General features: G+C 49.0%; 2 protein-coding genes across 4 annotated transcripts in view; one reads left to right on the top strand and one right to left on the bottom strand.

Annotated features, from left to right (window-relative positions):
• Positions 1-13,982, top strand: part of kcnd2 (potassium voltage-gated channel, Shal-related subfamily, member 2) — a 99,127-nt gene extending 85,145 nt beyond the window's left edge. Inside the window, exons 2-7 of one of the 3 annotated variants that reach the window (XR_004776309.1) lie at positions 4,113-4,275; positions 5,388-5,486; positions 6,980-7,075; positions 8,324-8,559; positions 9,170-9,477; positions 10,712-13,982. Coding sequence is in view for 2 of the 3 variants with exons in the window: in XM_027018606.2 (XP_026874407.1) it covers positions 4,113-4,275; positions 5,388-5,486; positions 6,980-7,075; positions 8,324-8,559; positions 9,170-9,350 (775 nt within the window). In the remaining variant the exon portion in view is untranslated. Of the gene's footprint in view, positions 1-4,112; positions 4,276-5,387; positions 5,487-6,979; positions 7,076-8,323; positions 8,560-9,169 lie in introns of all 3 variants that reach the window. The other 2 variants (XM_027018606.2, XM_027018607.2) reach the window with 2 other exon arrangements.
• tspan12 (tetraspanin 12) lies at positions 13,223-23,359 on the bottom strand. The gene is made up of 7 exons (XM_027018608.2): positions 22,565-23,359; positions 22,099-22,181; positions 20,753-20,888; positions 18,435-18,500; positions 16,515-16,622; positions 16,001-16,144; positions 13,223-14,824 (listed from the first exon to the last, which is right to left on the bottom strand). The coding sequence occupies exons 1-7, from the start codon at positions 22,628-22,630 to the stop codon at positions 14,516-14,518; spliced, it is 912 nt and encodes a 303-aa protein (XP_026874409.2). The 5' UTR covers positions 22,631-23,359; the 3' UTR covers positions 13,223-14,515.

The raw sequence follows: 23,359 nt of genomic DNA, 5'->3' as shown, positions 1-23,359 counted from the left end.
TAAATAGGGGGAAATAAGGGCAGGTTTTCAAGTGTGGTATTTCTCCCAAACTTTAGTTCTTCTATAACTCCATTTAGAGAGCAGAACTTGGAACAGACTCTGTTTCTCACGGAAGAGGACATTTTCCTTAATTTCCACTTGTGTGGCACTTAAAGATGAAAGAAAACAAATTCAGGCTTTGCTATAAACAGAGTTTGAGTGAAATACTTTGGTTCGGGAAGATGTTGTTAATGTTAGGCAGGAATCTTGAATTTGTAATACACACACACACACGCACACACGCATATGCACAAAGAGACAGAGAAAAGCTCTCTCAGAACATAATCTCCCAGGGGTGTGCTGTAGGTGTATCTATGTATATATGCCTGTGTGTACTCAGGAAACCTCCTCTGTGACTACAATAGAGTGTGCGTGAAGATGTGACAAGGTGTTCCATGGAGGTCTGACAAGAATACTCACGATTCCTAATCCTCAAGGGGACTAGAGCAAACAATAGGGGATATAGAGGAGAGGTGCAATACATACATTTTCCTGTGTGTGTGTGTGTGTGTGTGTGTGTGTGTGTGTGTGTGTGTGTGTGTGTGCATGAGCTCATGTGCTTGCACGTGCATGTGTGTTTGTGAGCTCAGCTAAACCAAGTCGAATAGCCATGACATGGTAGTTACGGCAGTGACCAGCCAAGCTGTCTTCTAACGAGCTCTATGATCGTTAAGCTCGTTAAGAGCACTGTGCCTGCCATCCTTTCACTGGGTGATCCAGGGCTGCCTGCCTGGCACAGCTGCTGGGCCTCCAATTCAGAAATGCAGGGTGAACTGGGGGCAGGAGAAATGGGAAGTTCTCATTTTCTTTGAGGATTAGCGAACAAATTTAGTGTTTGTCTGCATTTCTGCTGTTCCGTATTCATTCACTTGTCATCTCTCCCTTTTTCTTTCACTCTGTCTCTCACTCTCTGTCACTCTTTCTGTCTCTCTCTGTCACTCTGTCTCTTTTTGTCTCTCTCTGTCACTCTCTCTGTCTCTCTCTGATATCCTATGTAATCTGTGTAAAGTCAGGGGGAGGCATATGTGCACATGTTTGGCTGTTTGCTGTCAGAGAGTGGTCTCCTTTTGATGACCCGCTTCCTCTGACACCTGATTGGATTGTAATTGCGTTGTGGTGACAAGCTGCTCTCAGCATTTACAGCTTCAGTTGAGCTCTCCTAAACCTGTGTGTGTGTATGTGTGTGTGTGTGTGTGTGTGTGTGTGTGTGTGTGGGTGGGGGTGTCAGCTAGTGTGTAGGTGGGTGAGTGTTCTGGGAGTGTGGGTGGGCTTATATGTGTGTAGTTATGTGTGTGTGTGTGTGTGTGTGTGGTGGGGGGGTGTCAGCTAGTGTGTAGGTGGGTGAGTGTTCTGGGAGTGTGGGTGGGCTTATTTGTGTGTAGTTGTGTGTGTGTGTGTGGTGGGGGGGTGTCAGCTAGTGTGTAGGTGGGTGAGTGTTCTGGGAGTGTGGGTGGGCTTATATGTGTGTAGTTGTGTGTGTGTGTGTGGTGGGGGGGGCTGTATGGCGGATGAGTGTGCTGTTCTTTAATGCTAGAGAAAGGTCCGATGGTTACATTTGTTTTTCCATCAGCGTGAATATTAAATGATAAGCACACATCTCCCCTTTCTGTAGCAGCTCTGCCCTGCACTCGGCTGCAGTGGCCTGTTCTGTGCTGGCATGCTTTTGGTGGCCTTGCGAGATTAAGTGTGTGTGTGTGTGTGTGTGTGCGTGTGTGCGTGTGTGCGTGCGTGCGTGCGTGCGTGTGTGGTGTGCGTGTGTGTGTGTGTGTGTGTGCGTGTGTGTGAATTCATGTAGGTCAGCAAGGTTAATAGAGGCGTTGTCATGTTTAATAGCACTGGACACAGAGTAGCTGGGAAATGACAAATACAGCCAGCAAATTGGGCATTGTCACCTCTTCAACATACACACATGCTTTCTCTTTCACACACACACACACACACGCACACACACACGGAGCACAAAAATGGTTTCATTATACCCCCAATGCACAAGCAGACATGTTTCTGCAGTAGGAAGTATGCTCGATAACAGTCACACATACACGCATACACACACGCATGCCCAAAAACACACACATCTGAATGCAGCCCACCACCGACCGGTGACCAACACATTCATCATGTGCACAAATCTAATTATGGGCATAATAGCCTAGCAGGGACTTTATTAGGCCTCCTTAATGAAGCCTTTGTCTGCTTGTCCGGAGCATCTCCCAGGCATGTCCACAGCGCTGTCCCAAGGTCCTGCCCCTGCCCACTCCCACATTAATGAGGATGTATTTGCGTCCATGGGTTTAAGGTGGACTGACAGGAAAGAGAGGAACACCCCAAAGGAAGGATCTTTGCTGCTGTGCTCCTAATGTCCCAGACTCTTCCTGTCTCTCTGTCTGTCTGTCTGTCACTCTCTCTCCCTCATAGTTAATTATAGGAGTGTAATTGGAGGAGTTGACACCGTGTGTGCGTAATTATTGCTCAGTCTTCAGCGGCAGCATCTCCCGGGCCCCCCGAGCACAGATCTGCCGCACCACTAATTCAATTAAGTTCTCCACTTAACGAATGCCGCAGCCTCTCGGCACGCTCCGAGAGGCCCCGCCCTTCCCGAGACGCCACGCTTGCCTGCTCGCCGCCGATTCCAGATCAGGCGTTCCAGGACAGTCGAGCCGGCAGCAGAGGTCGGGCAGATCCGTTACGTCGTCAGGTCTCCGCGGTCCTGTTCGCAGCACGCTGACATGGCATGTGCTTGCTCTGGTTCACCCTGCGCTGTCCTGGCATGTGTCCTTGTCCTGAGAGTGCAAACGGATCCGAATCCATGGACGCGTAGATGGTTGCTTCCCGTTGAGCTCCCGCCCTTGTCATTGACAGTAATGCGCAGGCGCAGGGCTGACGATCGCAGTCCTGCACGACCGTCAGTCCTGACACGGCCAGGGCACAACGGCTGCACTACGCTGCACGCTCTCGCCGAGACACCTGCGGACACGGGTCAGCCCAGCCTGTGGGTTGTTTCCACGGTGTCTCAGAGTGTCAGCCTTCCGGTGGGATGCAAATGGGATTCCAGAGGAATTCCAGTGGGCTTCCAGTGATGTCTGCCTTTGAAAGAGGGGGCGATCAGCCGGTTTGCCCTTCTCCCGCTGTCTCTACAGCAGAGACATGACGGGCACTCTGAGCAAAGAGAAGGGATGGCTCAGAGAGTGCAACAGAAGGAGTGTGTGCGTGTGTGTGGGGGTCTATCTGTGTGTATGTGTGTACGTGTGTGGAATATGGTGTCAGGCCAGCAGTGTGTGTTCCCACACTGACATGCTGGCTTCACACCACACACTGCGCGAGCTTCCTTCTGCGCAGTGTGTGAACACACACAGCTACTGCACTGCCTGCTTATGAATGAAAGACGTCTTAGAGAGGGAAGAGGAGAGAGGAGGACAGAAAGCTTTCTTTCTTGCGCTCTGTCGCTCTCTATCTCTCTCAAAACACCCTCACACACGTTTGTGTCTTTTGGTTCACATGGCACCATTTCTTTCTTAGAATTTTTACAGTGGGAGTTGGCAGAGGCGAGATTGTTTTCTAGAGGAAAAGCCATGGAGTCTGATAAAGACAGGCATCATACCCTGTAAACCAGATAGGAAGCACCCCAGCAACGTGACTCTCTGGCACCTCCCAGTGGTGTTACACAGAACTACATTCACTCGCCACCGAGCTGGGCACAGAAAATAATGACAAAGGGATTTTTTTTTTCTCTGCAGCAAACTTTTAAATATTACTTCAGAAGTGTTGGCTTTTAATTAGTTTTATGATGAAAGGACAACTCTAATAGTGGTGTTTCTTCATTTTGTTCTATTTTTTATCAGTATATTCAGATTTTTTTGGTTTGTTTTCATCTCTACATCTCTTTGGATTTCAACCTCCCTTCTCTCTCTGTCTGTCTCTATTTTAAACACGAATTTCATTTGTCTTTGATTTAATTTGCTGAGACGTCCACCCTCACTTAACACGCAGTGTGAGAGGACTGATCTCACGGCGATGCGGACCAACCGCGGGGCACGCACTCAGCCTTTCTCCCTCTGCCCCTGGTTCTGCAGGTATGGAGACATGGTGCCCAAGACCATCATGGGAAAGATCTTCGGCTCCATCTGCTCTCTCAGTGGTGTGCTGGTCATTGCCCTGCCGGTGCCTGTCATCGTGTCTAACTTCAGCCGCATCTACCACCAGAGCCAGCGGGCCGAGAAGCGCCGTGCTCAAAAGGTACCTGCTGGACCGTCACGTCTGACCTCTGACCTCTGAGCGCTCAGTGGAGCTAGGCTCTGAGAGAGTGGCTGGTGTGAAGTTGCAATTTTGGCTGGTACACAGAGAATGACCCTAGGCACTATTCAAGCAAATACGCACGTTCGTTTCCACACAGTACTGTGTGCAGTACACACACACACGTACATGCATACACACACACTGACATGTACACAGAGGCTCAAGACATGTGCCGGGATAGTTAAAATAGTTATCTGTGACCTGGATGGAGGTGATTTGTGTGTGTGTGTGTGTGTGTGTGTTTGATGTAGTATGTCATCTTCAGGTGCCTCACACGATTCATTTCCACTCCATGACAGACAGAGAGAGAAACAGGCCGAATGAGAAAATAGAAAAGAGAGGCTTATGGGTAAGCGCGAGATCTCGGGGAATGAAGCGAGGAGACGCCTCTAGGAGGAGCAGAGATGCAGGAGGAGGAGGAGGAGGAGGACTGCTGAGGAGGTGTAATGTGTGTTCCTGCAGCAGCCATCAGTATGCAGAACTGCAGCACCAAGCCCAGCCGCGCCTGCCCTGATCACCATGCCATCTGAGCGCTCGCGCACGCACACACAGTCACATACATGCACACACACATACACACACATACATGTGCGTGAGTGTGTGCACACAAACACACACACACACACACGCACACGTGATCGTCGCCCTGTCCTTCACACAGCTTTGTGAGGCCTGCCAAGCCACAAGAGACACAGCCCTGATGTCTCTATCTCCCCTGAGCACATACACACATAAGCATGCACACACTGACACTGACACACACAGAGAGCTCAGCACTAAAACAACAATCTGTTTTTACTGTTAACTAGAGAAACAGAGAGACAGAGAAACAGACAAAGAGGGATTGAGAGTGAGAGAGAAGGAACGAGAGAGGAGAGAGGTTATGCAGTCTATGGAAGGAACATTCCTACATTCATTCCTGTTCATACTGCACGTTGGGCTTTTCCTCATTAGGGTATATGCTGTCTAGCGACGACACACACACACAGACACAGGCCCTGAGCAAGCATCGAGTGTCTGGCTAAATCGGCGATATGTGTTTGTCCGAACAGAAAACCAGGCTTGCTAGAATTCGCGCGGCGAAGAGTGGGGGCGCTAACGCTTATTTGCAGTACAAACGAAATGGGCTGCTGGCTGACGCCGAGGAGGAGGTAACCATGGAAACCTGGGGTCTCTTGTGCAGTGCCATGGCAGACTGGTGCATGTGGACCCACTCCCCTCCCCCTCGCACCCTTGACCTTTTACCCTTACGCCAGGGGCCAGGGGTCCGGCAGGGCTGCCTCCATCCAAGTGCTTTTGTGGTGTTCCTCTAACTGCTCCTCTCTCTCTCTCTCTCTCTCTCTCTCTCTCTCTCTCTCTCTCTCTCTCTCGCTCTCAGCAGTCACTTTCCTACTATCACTTCTGGCCTCTTTCTCGTTCTCTCCTTTTGTTTCCTGTCTCTAACTGTTTCATTTCCTCCATCACCCCCCCCATCCGTAGTGCAGCATCGACTCTCTCATACGATCGCTTGCTCTCTCACACCTAGGTGCCTTCCTGGTGACTGGTTTTGTGACAGTAATCATGTGACCTCTGCCCAGAGACCTCCTGGAGGTCACCCCCATCTGCTCTGCTCCCAACAGGGCCTTCACTCGTCTGCTGCAAGCTCTCTTTCCATCTCTTACTCCTTTACTCTCCTCCTATCCATTCTTTCTCTCTTCTTCCTCTTCTTCTTCTACTTACTTACCTCCGCTCCATTTTTTTAAAACATTTTTTTGAATGACCTTTCACGGCTGTCCAGACAGGTCTGTGCTCTCTCCTCTCCCTCATGACATCATCAGAACGCATCGTGGAATCCATCCCATGGAGGAATGAGAATGTCTGAGCTGCATGTCATTGATTGGCCAGCATCTTAAAGTGGGTGTGGAGGTGTCGGGGGCGGGGCCATGCGTGGAGGGCGGGGCCAGTGTGACGCAGAGATCATGCGCAGTGTTGACTGGCTGTCTATGAGGATGTTTTGAGGCATTTCATGGACATGCAGTGAACACTTTGGTTGTGCGACTGCGTCACGTGGAGTCCTACTTTGAGGATCCAGGATGTTTGAAATGGCTACGGTGGCCCCAAGGTTCAAACGGAGCGGCCACTTTCACATTGGAATGAATTCAAACATGCATCATGCACTCATGCTTGGTCACTGCCTTGTCAGCCCTAGGACGGCGCGCTGTGGATGTGTTTACGCAACGCAGAAATCGCCTCGAATCTCGAACCACAGAATTTTGCTAATCTTTGAATTCCTGTGGCTTTGTTGAGAACCTAAAAGCTCACGCACCACTCCACCAAGGCAGTGGAGTCGTGACGACCGGCTCTGTCTTTATGGCTGCAGGGGTCCATTGCACACAGTGCTCCGCACACGCACGCCGTGCGCCGCCTGCACCCTGGCAGCGTGTCACGTTTGAACCGGGAGCCTTGCGGCACGGTGCCACCCTGGAAAGAGCGAGGCGGGCACGCAGTGGCACATGGCCTGGTGCTGTCGCCGAGCTTCAGGAGCTTCCTGGAGCGATGGGACAGGCCTGGTCCTGCCATTCCCGTGTCCCCTGTCCTCTCCCTGTCCCCGCGAGCTGTGATTGGCCGACAGGCTGTCACCTGGTTTTTCCGTTTCTTTTATAAGGCGTCGAAGGAGGCAGGCAAGGCGCTGGTCTGTAAAGTGAACCCCACCTTTGAGACCCAACATCATCATCTCCTGCACTGCCTGGAAAAGACCACGGTAAGACTTTATGTGCACGCATGTGTGTGTGTGTGTGTGTGTGTGTGTGTGTTTGTGTGTGTGTGCGTGCGTGTTTGAATCTGTTTTTTGTGACTCTCTCTTTCAGCCTCTCTCTTGTTCTCTGTCTCTTTCTTTTCCTCCTTTTCTGGCTGGTTTGTGCTGGGCTGATGAATTGATCTGCTAAAGCGGCGGCTCTTTTTCTTCCGGTCTGCCAGTATGGAGCTTTAGGAAGAGACTTGATTCACAGTCATTGTTTATGATTAAGCTGAACTGCTTCAATTCCCTGTTTGTGTCTTTGAGCAGGCAGCCATGCTTCTTTAAAAGTCCTGCCATCCTCGGCAGTAAACAAACCCTAGTGACCAGCTGTTTGTTTTAGTCCGACGCACTGACCATCCCTGGAGGCCTCGTTAGGCCGCTGAGAAAATGACACCGAGCATCCAGCTCTACCAGGCAGGCTCGCCACTTGCCCTGGAGTAGACCACGCGATCAGGGCCCGCGAGAACACCCCGCGGTCAGGGCCTGCGAGAACACCCCACGATCAGGGCCCGCGAGAACACCCCACGATCAGGGCAGAAAGCACATTCCGCGATCAGGGCTGCAAGCGTGGCCCACTCCCTTGGAGCGCACCCTGGGACCATGCCCCGCAATCACAGCCCAGGAGCACGGCCCACTATCATGTCCTGGAAGCACCCCCGTGATCACGCCTCGCGATCGCACCCCGGGAGCACGCCCCGCGCTCTGCTCTTCCAAATCCAGGTTACGCCTCCAGACAGCTGAATGGAAAATTCCTCTGTCCCTGCTGAGGCACTGGCCAAGACTCTTCTGGGACGCAGCCCAGTGTCCGAGCTCGTGGACTTCATTGCAATGTCCATTTGGGCAATCTCAGATTACTCACACACCCCTGTGGTTTTGTATCAGGCAGATCTGAGCCAGGGTTAGACATCACTTACAGTTCCAGTCACAATTTGAGTGTTAATTAGGAGTTAATCATTAGGTCAGATTACTATTATGTTGGGTAATATTAGATATTTATTTTGTCCCAGAGATCTTGTACAGATTTAAAACTGTTCTTTAAATTTTCATTGTCAGTTTAATTCAGGTGTTAAATGTGTTATAAGTATTTAGAAAACTAAAGCAAATGTCCAGATTGGTGAAGTTTCAGTCAATGAAATGGAAAAAAAAGAGAAGTTGTTCCCCCACTCTGTCCATCTGTCTGTCTCCCTTTCACTCTCTTTATCTCTCTTTCAGAATCATGAGTTTGTGGATGAGCAGACCTATGAGGCAAGTTGTATGGAGGTGGTGAAGCCCTCCACCTCCCGCTCCTCCTCCATCTCCTCCTCTCCTCACGGCCTGACCTCCTGCTGCTCCCGTCGCAACAAACGCAAGAGTTTCAACGTGCCCAACTCCAACACCTCCACCGGCCGGCGGGACAGTGAGCAGGAGCTCAGCACCATCCAGATCAGAGAGAGGCCGCTCAGCAACAGGTGCACACGTCACGCACGCACGCACACACACACACAGGCGCGCACGCACGCACAAACACACACACACACACACACACGCACATACACACGCACATACACACGCACACACACACGCACACTCACACACACACACACATGCACACTGCAGGAAACTGAATAGAGAATGCTGACAGTCTGATTGAATTAGCCACTCGCTGTGTTTGTGGGTGAGTTTGTTATCATGGTGTAGACCTCATGGACCTGCTCCTTCAGTCCAAGTTATCAATCAAACTCCGACTGATGAATGTCCACCCCTAGAGGGACCAGCCGAAACCCCACAACACATCTTAAAAAGGCAGTTATATAAGCGTGACAGCCACAGTAGCATGCCAGGCCAGTACCTTGGCTTCCATACTTGCGGAGAGAGAATGTAGTCTGAGGAAGTGGGAGCAGTGTTTCCATAGTGACTCATTCTGCAGGAATTCTGGAAGGGTCCAGCTGTGGCACACACTTGCCTGTGTGGACTAGCAGACAGCTGGGAAAATCTCTTCCTCCTTCTCTCCCTCCTTCTCTCTCTCATGCTCTCTCGTTCTTTTTCTCTCCCACTCCCTCCCTCTCTCTCTCTCTGCAGTCGCTCGAGTCTGAATGCCAAGTTCGAGGAGACAGTGCCGCTCAACTCGGAGCAGCAGCCCTACATCACTGCCGCCGTCATAAGCATGCCGACTCCGCCCGTGACCACGCCCGAGGGCGGGGACTCGTCCAGCTCGCCCGACTTCCTGCAGAGCAGCATCGTGCGGGTGTCGGCGCTATAGACTCGCCGCCGCTGGGAGCCGCTGGCGTCGTGTTGTTGTTTCCCCGTCCACCCCACACCTTTTTATTCGGCGAGTGGACGCTGGCAATGGAAAGGATTGGAGGGAGCCCCCTGCTGTGGTGGGAGAGGTACTGCAGAGGGAGAGGCCAACGCTAGTCCCTTTATTTCAGCTCCTGCACAGAGCCCTTCTCTGACGCCAGCTCCACCTTTGGGCCCACACGTTCTGCCTCTGGGCCCAGGAAGCTTTTCCCCGCGGGACGGCATGACCAATACGATGCTTGTCACAGGGGCTACTATGATTTGTTTTGTTTTGTTTTGAATATGTTTTGTTTGGAATCTGTGTGTCTTTACGTTAAGTGGAGAGTGCGGGGTGAGCTTGAAAACATGACAGCAGTCGAATACATATTTGGGTGTTTTTTTAGACTCCTAGTCGAGTGTTGGGTATGTCTGGGGCTTTTTCAGTCTTTTGGGGGGTCCTATTTACCGCGGTGTTTCCCAGGCTTTTAGAGAGATCTCCTCTAGCAGGGGCGGAACTACTTTTGATACCACAAGTAAAGCTAAGGAGTCCAAGATTGAATGTGCGCTACTCTGTGTGTGTGCGCGTGTGTGTGTGTGTGTGTGTGTGTGTGTGTGTGTGTGTCTATGCGCACGCACCTATGTGGATGCGTATGTGTGTGTTTAAGATTAACTTTTTGCATGTCCTGCATTTGTGAGTCTCTTTCGATTGTGTGTCTCTTTCGATTTTGGCATGAGCAATAAGGGTGTGTTCTTTTTAGCAGTGTGTGTCTGTATGTGTGCTGTATTTTATTTCTAAACACAGCGCCTGCTTAAACTTTACCAGTCTGCAGTGATCTCTTTCCTCCATCCATACAGCTCGTACACAACTCGAGGTGTAGTTATTAAACACTCCTTAAGAGTAGATATTGAGGAAAAAAATGCATTAAGTGAAACCTCTCTCTCTTTTTCTCACTCTCACTCTCTCTGTCTCACTCTCTCTTCCCTTTATCTCTCAGTTTAGTCATCTTTGGAGACTTGGCTGAACAGGGTGGAATGGACCACTGCTATATATATTCTGATATATTTTAAACAGCAGGCATATACAAGTGTGGCTAAAAATGGGAATCATTGGACAATAGAACCATTTCTTGAAACATTTTTACCACACTTGAAGTTCCCTTAAAGGAAAATTCTCAGCCATTCCATTTCTACTGTTGACGTTTCCAATAAACTGTGAAGCTCTTGTTTCTTCCTTCACTGTCAGTGTTAAATTCCCAAGACTGTGTGACATTCTCTTTACCATGGTCCGGCCCGGCCCAGGTCACTGTAGCTGAAAGTGCTGTTCCCTTCTCTGCTTGTTTTTAGACTGTCTTTGACTGTGTCCAGCTCATGCATTCTGAGCAGTGAGATCCACTTCCATCTGAATCCAGATCTGATGAAGGAGTTACACAGGAGCAGAGTGAAAGATGTATGCTGTGACCTCATCGGACCATTAATAGGATCAGCATATCATAGAGTTATCACACACCGAATGTTATTTTATCAGCGCTATCCTACCACTCTTACTCAGCGCCAGATATCAAAGGAGACCTATTTGTCAAGTCCCCTCTGAGTCAGAGGGGTGAATTAGTCATATCTCCCCTCCACCCTTGGCCTCTCGGACTTGAATTAGCAAGAAATTTGCATTTAGTATCAAAGAATATTTTTTTCATGTAATTTTCACTGATGTCAGAGTGATTTCTTATACAGAGGAGTCATGAATACCAATGTCAGCCTGATCAATACTCACACACGTGCGCGCACACACACACACACACACACACACACACACACACACACACACACACACTCCTATCACTAGCCACCTAGCTACTGTTCCGAACCATTATTGCTTGACCATGTGACTTATGCAACAATGTTCTTTTTGTAAAGACACGCTTTGTATTACAAGGGATATTGAGGGGGGATAGAATCATACAAAAACATATTTTTAAAAATCAAATGGTGTCGATTATATATTATAAATGTTATTTCAGTTGTACAAAAGAAAAGAAAAAAAACTACAAGAGACTTGCTAGTGCACTTGTGTTGTAAATTTGTTCTTTGGTGTAGTAAATATTTATGAGTTTCTTGTTTTATTGCCGCCATCCTGGATGGACAATCCTGCGTTCCACGCTGGCGATGCAGCACTCCAGAATGATGCACATTTCTGTCCTTCATTCTCTTGTTTTTTGTTTGTTTGTTTGTTCTTTTCCATTTTAAACAGGATGACAAATGAGTGCATGTGGTCACGGAGATGACTCTTGTGTTCATTTCGGACTTCAGGAAGGATTTTAATGGCGAGTGGAAACTCACTTCCTGTTTGTGAGAAATTACCAGGATGACCGCACTGACTACATTTGGTTTTGTTCCAGCTTGTGTTGTAGACAATACGATATCAAAAGCTATGAAAAAAAACACAGTTCAGTTGTTTAGTCCGGTGCAGTGTCTATGAATAAATAGAAATAAATCATTGTTCCAGTAAAATACAGAAAAAGCTGTCCTGTTGTCCTTTGGTAGACAATACATGGAGAATGTATCTATGTTCAACAAGTTGCATCCTCCATGTTAGAGAGATTACCATATGCAAGGCATCATATTGTATATATTCATATAATCATAGTAAATGAACGTCAGTGGCTTTTGCAAATGGGTTTTTGTAAGAAAATCTTGCAGTTGATCAAAATGCACAAGTTGAAATGTTTAAAATGTCCCTAACAGGTCAGCATGAGCGCTGGGATGCACAGCCTTCAGAGGTGATGCCTTAACTGTTTAGTGCTAGTTCATCGGCAACGCTCACCCTCCTTTACAGAAGCTGGGCAGAGGACCTGTCCCACCTTGATGATGTCACGCGTCTCTGCAGAATAGCGTGTAGAGACGTCCCAGCGTGCGCCTCCCTCAGCACTGGAGTGTTCAGCGTAATGGAGACTCTAATCAAAACTCCTGCCTTCCACGCGTCCTCCCCCATCTCCACCGTGCACGGGGGCGGGAGCGTTTGGCGGAGCCGCACAGGACGCACTCTGCTGCGGGATCATGGGGAAATCCAGCCGGGCGGGCATCTTGAGACCAGATTAACATATTTCCCATCAGACAGTAGGTAATTGAGATGTCTGAAGGTGGTTTTGAAAAGACATTACATCAAGGAGAGGGGTGGCACAATGAGGAAATTGAGGCAGGATTCCTACAGGCTGCAGCTGTCTGTTTGAGTCCATGCTATTTTGACTAAGGTGAAAGGGTAATGGTTTTATTTCCTGCAGCGGTTTTTTTTTACCGCATGCTGACGCACTGCAGGAAGTGGTGGGAGAGGAGCGAATGGGAAGCGTGTGAGCTACACCAGCGCGTCTTCCCGTGGGGGTCTGTGCTACTGTTCACGTTCTCATACAAGGACATCCTGACATACACACACACACACACATTTTCAAATACCTTCACACCTTCACACAGGGAAAGTAGGCATGACACTTTAGAAAAGCAACACCTTGATATATCTATTTCTACCTCACTCACACACACACACTGACCACGAACAGCATTATAGTCGGCCGAATGCTGGCTGACGGTAACAAAAGAGAACAGTGTGTCTTTTGTAAGCTTGTTTGAGTGCTGCGCTAAATGCCTCTCTTTGCCATAAATCAAATCCTTCACATTGCCAAGCCGTGCATGCAGAAAGAAAAGAGAGAGAGAGAGAGAGAGAGAGAGAGAGAGAGAGAGAGAGAGAGAGAAAGTGTGCTGGAAGGACTTTGGCGCCCAACTCTCCTCAGGGTTGCCGTCACTTCCAAACTCCTATTTATTTTACACACACGCACAAGCATGCACGCACGCGCACACGCACACAGATGCTTTAGTCATTGTTTTATTTCGGGAGTGGCGTCCCCAAAAGAGGGACCCAAAGAGTCCTCCACTGCTCCCGTCCAATAGCATGGAAGCATGACACTTTCGGAATCCAACATATATAAACAGAGTCCTCTGCAGAAATTCATCGCCCTTGCTAGACTATTAAACCAGGCTTTACAACATGTTTGGAAAGTTTGGAATCTAGGGATGTTGCCTGTTGCTCGTCAAGCTACTGCTGTTCATGAGGAGTGAGTGGGCTAACAGCCTGACGCCTGACACTGGTTGCCATACCCATATGTGGTGGTACGAACTGACAATACACTAAAAGGCTCAACCCAAGAAATGTTAATATTAAGCGAGACTCAGCTCGTCAGATAAAACACACCCATGGCTGCGAGGCAGGAACAACAGAAAACACTGAGGCATGCTGGGAATTCCGCAGACATTTTCTTACGTCTGTCTGTTTTCTAAATTTCCTTCTGGAACTCCTCTAGGGGTTCGGCCATTAGCAGCACACTGCAGGCTACATTTCTAGAGCAGTTTCAACAAACACACATTAAGCGATACAACTTCTGATTGTCGAATGCGCTGTAATCCACACACAAGTTTACATCATATGTACTTCTTTTAAATCTCCAGTCCTAAGCATGTATTACTGCTTTAAATAAGAAGCCTTTTATAGCCAACCCCTGTACCCCGTAGAGCGAAAAAGCATACTATAATTATATATCAGTGCTAGTGAATTAAGAAAAAAAAAAAAAAAGTAGAAAAGCATCCCAAAATTAAAACTCTGAAGTTTACTTAGATTACATGTAAAAATCTGTTTTAAGACTCAAATACGTGTGTGTGTGTGTGCCTTTTGAGTTTAAAATGTCAGTAAGAATGTCATTGCATAGTTTCCTTCAGCGTCTTCTTGAAACACCTCTAGTTTAGCAGTTTCCAGGGAGTCAGTGAGTGTGGCTTGATGAACAGAGTAGCTATCTAGCTCACACTCTACTTCCAGACCTGGCATGTGATTGCCAGTGCAGGGGCACTAGGAGGAGCTCAGCTCATGCCTGCCAGCTCCACAAACAGGGTCCTGTGAAGCAACCTGTAGCCTCCCAAACGCTGGTGTCTCAAGTCCATCTGCATGGAGCCACACCAGAAGTGACGTGTCCCTTCAGCGGCAGGGGAGATCCAGCAGGTGCCCGGGGACCAGCGGGTGGTCCGACGTCGCCCCTAAAACCCCACCGACTGCTGCATGGCAGCTCCGAGCGGGCCAGCTGGTGCCACGGAGCTTGGTTACTAGGGTGATCGCTAAGAGAGCTGCTCCATCTCGAACCGGACATGCCCACTGAGGGGCGTGCAGGGCCAGGCCTCGGGCGGGCATGGGTGCGCGGGCATGGGCTTCTGCGCCTCCTCAGCAGAGCACTGGATGTGTGTGTGCGTGGTGGGGTCTGGCGGAGCCGGGTCGGGGGGCTTGCGGTCATAGTAGAGGGCCCAGAGCAAGGTGAGGGTCAGGGTCATGGCCAGGATCTGGGTCACTCCGATAGACACTCCCAGGAACCTCAGCACCTGCAACTGCTTCGTGCCCCGAATAAAACTGTAGATTTTAGGACCACAGCCCTGCAAAACACACCCAGCCACAGCCAGGGGCACATTTATTAAGAGTAATGCAACAAACTCCGAAGACAAGCAGACAAACAGATCACATTCTTTTCCGGTTATATGTTCCTCTGGGCTACAAAACAGCACACGTTTCTAAAGCCTGTGGGAACAAAGACTGTCACAATAATATGGGAGCGATGTAACGTGTGTGTGTGTGTGTGTTATTTCCTATGCAGATGGAGAAATGCAGAAAGACAGGTACATTATTTCCTGGCAGTGAGAGATTTGTGCTTCAGCGCAGGATGCCTGATACAAGTCCTCTAGCAGCACTGACCCTGAGGGGGCCGGAGATAGACAGCAGGAGAAAAAGGAAACAAACAGAGGGAATGAGTAGAAAGATAATACTCATAACAAGGACGGAGCAAAGAGAGACAAAGCCACTCCTGACTGGAATCTCAGATCCAACTGCACTGCTGTGGGTGGAGACAGAGCAACAGGCTGTGGCGACCACATTACAAGATGCGCGCACACACACACACACACACACACACGTACAAACACACACATACACACACACACACACACACACACGGGTTTAAAAGTGTGTGTATGTATAGGGTGATCTCACTCAGGCCCTGCGAGAAGAATGTGCACATGTGTGATCATGTGGGAAAATATGTGCCTCTGTGTGTGTGTGTGTGTGTGCGTGTGTCTGTTAGCAAGTACCCTGAAGCCTGTTATTTCAGTATTTGGCAGTCACTCTTATCCAGACGTACGTACATATATTTATCAATATGACTGAGAACCCACAACCTGGCTAATTTACCCTGAGAGTGACAGTAGTGACAGAGGGATACACAAAGGTGATGAACAGAACGGTCTCTAGCTAGAGAGATATCTAATCACTCACGCACGCACGCACGCACGCGCCAGCCAATGCAGTCTAGTCTCTTCACTACCTCTTCGCATTTAACCCTGCTCCCTGTCAATTCAAAGAGTTCTTTATCTCTTTACAGAGCCATGCTGCATTACAAATACCTCCAACAAAAACAGCCCAGCAACCAAAGCTCTCCTGGAAAATGAGCTTCTCTGTGCCTGAGGCTATTGTACGACCTTTAATTACTCCAGGCTACGATTCCGCACACTCGAGGGGAGGAGTTCCCTAGCAGTGGGAGGGCTGCCAGCCTAGCTCACCTCCTGGTACAGGTCGATCAAGTCCCCGTAATGGGCGTGGCGAGCACAGCCTGGGTACTGATTGGAGCAGCAGGAGTCCGGCGGCCACTCCATCTCTGTCATCTCCAGCCAATCCGTGAAGTAGATCACCCCGCAGCATTTGAACTGAAAGCAGAGATGTTGGGCCGGGTGATGGTTCGAACAGGACAGCCTGTTGAGTAACGCATCTTCTCCGTGGATGTTTGGCTAATGTTCCCTGGATTGAAAATCTCAGGAATTTTAGTCTGAATGATATCTGAGAAGCCCAAAACTCTCCTCACTTAGACACACCAGGCAAAGAAGTTAAAAGCTGTCACACTAAAGTGCTTTCTTCAGGCTCCCTCTAAAACGTCAGGCTCGGGCCGCGGTACTGTCCCGACGGCCTTGAGCACAAAGCCGTCTGATAAAGGGAAACGTCGTTTGGTGGGCACCATTCCGTCACGCCGCTGAGGTGAAATACAGCGGCTGTCGGAGAGGAGCACTGTCACTCTCTTACCTCGGTCTGGAAGGAGTTCCAGGCGTGGGTTAGCCACTGGTAGCGCTGGAGGCCATAGTTTGGCATACGAGACTTCAGACTGATCATGTCAGACCTCTGCACCGATGGCTACACACACACACACACACACACACACACACACACACACACACACACACACACACACATCCATTATTTGTGAGCAGTATACTGCTTCACTGATGTATATCAATACAGTAGAGCTTAATTCCAGCTTAAGTCTTCACCCTTTAAGTTTGAGGCAAATGAATTATTCATGTTTGGTGGATGAAAGTCTCTCTCACAGCCAATTATTCACTACAGAGGCAATAAAAAATGCCAACAGCCTCTCCCTTTACACTAACAGGCCCCTGGAGCAGTTAGTAGTAAAATGGCCCTTTCTTAAGCGTCTCTGCCTTACACTACCGGGGCAGGGAGGGGAGGCCCTAGGTGGGCCCTAGGTGTGGAGGGGAGGCCCTAGGTGGGGTGTCAATCCCTGTATGTTTTCTTTACTCCCAGCCTTCACCCCACGTTTGCTTCAGGGCTTCTACCACACCTCTGAGTGCCTGTCTCGTCCCACCATGTTGGAGGGTGGAGTGCACTGCGCCAGTGGAAAAGCCAAGAAAGGGGTAGTTGGAATTACTGACAGCCACAAAGTACAGAGATAGGGGAGGGCGGGGCTTGAGAAGTGCAGAGCTGGGGGAGGGCGGGGCTTGAGAAGAGGGGGTGGACAGATGGACCTGAGGGGGTAATGTTGCAGTGCCAGGTGCAGAAGTGCAGACAACAGGCGCATAGACTAATGTGCACACGCGCGCGCGCACACACACATGCGTGCTCACACACACATGCTCAGCCAAGTTCAGCAGTGATTAAACGGCATCTCCCGGTACTCCATCATGCGTCCCCCAGGAGAAGGTTTGCCTTCTCGGTTTGGGTTATTGAAGATTATTGCTGGGTCTGTCCCTGCCTGAGGTTCTTGTTTGAGGTCTATACCATCAGTGACTCCCTAGTCTTTCTCCTGAATCCTTCCATACTTATCAGACATTTATCAAGAGCACAATGATCTGGAATCAGATTTACATCTGTCTACATTTGTATTTCTAAGATCCTAAAAGGCAGCAGTTGAGCTCAGATCAGCAGGACTTTTCAGAGACATTTGCTAAGTAGGCCACCGCTAAAAAAAAAATCATCAATAATGCATTCATTAAATTGGAAGTAGAGATGGTGGAAGTAGAAGTACAGACGGTACTTGTGTGTGACGTGACGGGGTGGCAGGGCTGCCCACACCTGCCCGTTCACACGTTCTCACCTGGTGTCCGCTGTTAAGGTGAGCACATTGTTCAGGTAATCCCTAAGCCAGGCGGCCACTCACACACGCACACGCACGCAAGCAGGTCACTTTCGGTCACACCAACACATCGGTACACATCAAAGCTATTAATTGGACTTTCAGTTACTGATAAGAGCCTGCCTTGAAGGAGTGTGTGCAGGTGTTTGTGAAGGTAGGTGTGTGTGTGTTACTAAGCCTTAAAGGTTAGACTTATCTCCACTCTGCTTATTCTAGCAATGGCAGATGTTACCCGCACCCCACCTTACTGATCAAAGCCATTGGCTATGCAGATTTAGACCGAGCTTTGGCTGCAGTTTGTTTCACAAATAGCACGTGGAGGGGGCATTTGCATCACACATCGTACCATCACGCCCTCTCTCTGACCCCTCCCCACCTACCACCCTTTAAGGAAAAGTGCTTGGGCCAGGTCTGTGAACTTTTCTTGGATAAGATTAGCCCAAGAAACCTGAGCCAAACTCCACCAGCGCGCGCGCGCGCGTGTGAGAGAGAGAGAGGAGAGGAGTAGTGAGTGAGTAGACGCCGAGAGGAGCTGCAGTTTGAGGGTATTCCTGTTTAATTATAGTGTTACTCACCTCTTCATACGTCCACACTCCACTGGCAAGTTCCACACAGAAAATCACCAGAAGACTGCCAAAATACTGGAGAGCGAAAACTAAAACACACACACACACACACACACACACACACACACACACACACACACACACACACGACCATATTGTATCAATTCTGAAAAAAGGAAGTGTGATTGGCCATGAATAGTCTCCTAGCACATTTTTCACTGATGACGACTGGTGGCTCAGAGGACCGTGGCTTTCGGAGAGAGAACGTGTGGGCACATGTATCCTCCGTACACGTCTCACACACAGACACTCACACACACGGTACCTACAAAGACACAAACAGTTGTATGTTTCCATCACAATGATACAGTCTTTCTCTCTAAGGCCTTTTGCATACGTACACACATGCACAGGCTTTATTAAGATGAATGGTGATGTCAGGGGATGTTTGCTAGGGAGTCAGGGGAACTGGCCTGGCTGACAGCTTGTTTATTTAGAAATTAAATATTTGTGTTCAACAAATGGCCATTCTGTCGCTACCATCCATTTGCCATTCCATTTAACTAACACACACACACACAGAGACTAAACATGCATACATTCATGCATACGCACACACACACACACACACACACACACACACACACGTGAGAGAGACAGAGAGAGTGTGTGTGTGTGTGAGACCTTGCCAAATCCTCCATTTTCTGTGTGATGCCGGCTGGTGAGCAGAAGCTCAGCGAAGCCGTGGCAAGTCTCTGTTCTCCAGGTCATGCCACTGCACACTGGGATTGCCTTACCCATTGTAACCATGCGAGATAACAGTAGTGCAGCCTCACAGAAACCCGAGAACAGGTGGGCCAGGTAGGAGTGGAGCGAGGCTCCAGAGGAGATGAATGGAGAGACCCAGAGACCCAGAAAGGAGAGGCCTCCCAAAAAACAGGCTCCTCGTCTGGGGCAGCAGACAGGAAGCCCCTCCCTCTCCTCCGGCACACCTGTGAGGCAGAGCAGCTCCCCCGCACATGCCTCCTTATTCGTAGCCCCCTGGATGTGTCCAGAGCTGCGGCCGGCCGAGGCTGTGCGGCTTGTGCAGAAATGATGCCAGGAAGCAGGTGTTCCTGGAGAGCACGATGGAGAGCTCGGCCAACCTCTGTGGATCACTCCTCCTTGATTGATTTTTTTAATCTCTCTCCCTCTCCCCCTCTGTGTGATAACACCACATAATGCTCCCGCGGTGCCATAACTCAACAGGTCAACAAAGCTCAAAATGCTAATCACATCCCCGAAAGACACATAACTCTCACAAAGGATTCGTGGGCGGACCCCTATTTGGCTGTCCTCCCCTGTCCATCACCTTGATTGATGGGTAGTCCTAGGGCTGTAGCTCCCAACCCTTCTGTGTATGCATTGGGTGGGTGGGGGGGTATTCATGATTCTTCTTCTCTGAGATTTGAATGTTCGAAACACCAGTCAAATCAGCCAGAGTAAAACACGTGAGCTAACAGAACAGCCTCGGCTGGCACATCATGCCCTCTCTCTTCCTCCTCACATGCCCACATCAGCAGTCAGGGATCCTCAGTCACGACTACGCACAATTCCAACCTTTCCCAAACCACGCCCCCTAGTTCAAAACTTGTACTGTCCCCTAGTGTCAGAAGTAAGAACTTGGGACACAGGCGCACACAATGCAGAAAAGACAGCGCAGCATAGCTCCATCCTGGGTGTATGAGGTAGGCTGCCTATGCCATGGAAACATCTCCACATGCAGGGAAAGTGGCTCTGTGAACGCTGCTCTCTAGTGGTCGAGCTGAGAATGCGGCAGGTATTCTGCAGACAGGGCTTGTTTTAGCTTTGGCTAACACAGTCACACAGACACCTGAAACACCTACTTGAGAAGTACTCTGATGCCTAAGGGATTTGAGTGTGCGTGTGTGTGTTGTCCTTTGTCCCCAGAATGACAGTAAAACATACAAATTCAAATGTTAGAAAAAAACATTCCTATTTTTAAACAAATGATGCAATTTTACACAAAATACATATTTTATCAGAATAACTAAAAAACAAAATATTTTTTGGGCTACTAGGGTTAATGTTAGGATTTGTTGTAGTTTTAGACAGTATGTAGTCACAGTAATACAGAGTTAATTGACTTCCCCACCCGCGCACCATCAAGTCAATGTAAGTGAATGTGTCTAAGTGTGAATGCTTTGTAAAAACCACTAGAAAATATAAAAGATGTTGAAAATTCTTGAATATACAACTCCTCCTTTCTCCCATTCTTTCTCTCTGTGCAAGACACACACACACACAAACCCCAGAGGGAGACATACCCAGGACAGGAGAAGCAGATTGCATTTCAGTGTGCCGCAGTAGCCCACCATAGCCACGATGATTAGGAAACAGCACACTGCGATGACAACAGGATGGACAACAGGGGAGTATGTGAGGATTGCTGCTTCTTCCAGCCTGAGAAAGAGACAGTCAGAGACACAGAGAGAGAGAGAGAGAGAGAGAGAGAGAGAGAGAGGGAGAGAGAGAGAGAAATGGCAGTCTTTTTGTTTATTTATCAATCTATCCAGTGCCCCCCCCCCCGCCCCGTTCCCTCCAGCCCACTCCATCCTCCTCACTCACAGGACCATATTTTTATTAATACACCAGTTATGAATAAACAGTGATTACACTCAGCAAGAATGCAAGCCTCCAAACTCTCCCTCGCTCTCTCCCTCGCTCTCTCCCTCGTCTCAGTGATGCATTATAATATCCACTAGGGGAAGATGTGGGAAAGCTGCATTTCTGTGTCTTGGCTAATTATAAATGACTGTGTTGACCATTTGGTGAAGGATGGGTGTGAATGACTACTGCACACGCGCACGCACGCACACACACATTCACCTGTCTTTTTTCCTGTTCCTCCTTTTTGCACCATGGGATAACTTCTCTCTCCTGAGAGATACTGAGACATGTCCCTAACAGGCCTCAAAACACACACACACACACACACACACACACACACACACACACACACACACACCGGTGTGAAACTGAATCACTTCTCACAGCTGCTGTGTCAGTGTGTGGCATTCATTCAGTGTAGGTGAGATTTGTTTTGCTGTAAATGGGACTGTGTCAGCAGCTCTGGAAGGCTCGTTGTGCTGTGTGTAATCACATCAAGGCAACCAAGGGCCCGTTCATTCCTGCCACCAACCTGGGAACGCTCAGCCAAGTTCAGCAGTGATTAAACGGCATCTCCCGGTACTCCATCATGCGTCCCCCAGGAGAAGGTTTGCCTTCTCGGTTTGGGTTATTGAAGATTATTGCTGGGTCTGTCCCTGCCTGAGGTTCTTGTTTGAGGTCTATACCATCAGTGACTCCCTAGTCTTTCTCCTGAATCCTTCCATACTTATCAGACATTTATCAAGAGCACAATGATCTGGAATAAGTTTTACATCTGTCTACATTTGCATTTCTAAGATCCTAAAAGGCAGCAGCTGAGCTCAGATCAGCAGGACTTTTCAGAGACATTTGCTAAGTAGGCCACTGCTAAAAAAAAAAATCATCAATAATGCATTCATTAAATTGGAAGTAGAGATGGTGGAAGTAGAAGTACAGACGGTACTTGTGTGAGACGTGACGGGGTCGCAGGGCTGCCCACACCTGCCCGTTCACACGTTCTCACCTGGTGTCCGCTGTTAAGGTGAGCACATTGTTCAGGTAATCCCTAAGCCAGGCGGCCACTCCCAGAACACACAGTGCCATGAGCTGTGGGGAATGGATAGAAAACAGCTTCAGGCTGGGAGTACACAAACACATAAACATGTACATCTCAGTCACCCCCATGGGCCTCCCAAAGACTGGATGAGCCGTGCGAATCCTGTGCAGTTGACTTGGGAACCTATTTGTGTCCTGGGGAATGTTGGACTCGCTGGGATACGAGCAGGGCGGTTTACTTTGCGTGTTCTTGGTCCCGAAAACGGCATATAGCGTATAGCATTTAATTCCCTTAAAATAGTGCTTAACAGAAGGTGTACCGTGTCTTGCCCCTACATAGATTTTTTTAGTTTAATTTCTTAGGGTGATGGTTGGTTTAGTGTAACGTGAGCGTCCACCCGGCCAGCTGCTTCTGGTCTTGGACTGCGTCTTACCCAGAAGAGTAAATTGAGAGCGTAGAGCAGACAGCGCAGGCACTTTACCGAATCCTCCCGGGCCATTCTGAGCGCAACAACTGTTCGGCAAGACTCCTCATTTTATCTGTTGCCACCGTGACCGCATAATCCTCTGGGGATTAGAAATCTGAAAGCAGTAGAAGGACTCCTTCGGCAGATCAAATGGGTTGCGAGACACCTGCAAAATGTGCGTTAGCAGTCCACACATGGCGAATCCCGCTTCCTTCAGCACGTCCAGCAGGGTGCGTGTTCAAGTACGTTATATCCGTGGGAAGTTTTCGGAAACATTTGCGACAGGTGGTTAGCAGTTCTCGAGTGCGGCAGAAGGACTACGTTAGAGGATGATGGCACTCGTACACATAACCTCCCCAAATCACTCACACGCCAATTATCTCCCAGCAGGCGAAAAACACCAAAGAACCTTCTTTTGCAGAATTACCACGTTGCAGTTGAACGATCAGCGTTAATCCATTCTCTTCCAATACAGCATAACCCAAAATTCTCCAAAAAACATTTTTGTTTTTTGTTTTTTTGTAGAGCTAAAATGAAGACAGCGCGTGGCGGAGCGGCATGCTCAGACTATCTACGCAACTCCACCGATGGCTGACTTGCATTTGCGCACTGTTCCATTAACTATCCGAGTTACGGTCGCTCCTGTCCTCTTCTGTGGCTGCCTGCTCAGTCTGGGACAGGGCCAGCGCTGTCAGCCTAACTTATGCATGTACGGGGTTGGGAGAATGAGTGTCTCCGCCACTCTCCGCCAAGTGTCATCCG

This window comes from Electrophorus electricus, chromosome 7 (genome assembly GCF_013358815.1).
Source record: "Electrophorus electricus isolate fEleEle1 chromosome 7, fEleEle1.pri, whole genome shotgun sequence".
NCBI classification, from domain to species: Eukaryota; Metazoa; Chordata; class Actinopteri; order Gymnotiformes; family Gymnotidae; genus Electrophorus; species Electrophorus electricus.
The sequence above is the reverse complement of the archived record's forward strand: the minus strand, read 5'-3'. Positions and strand labels throughout refer to the sequence as shown.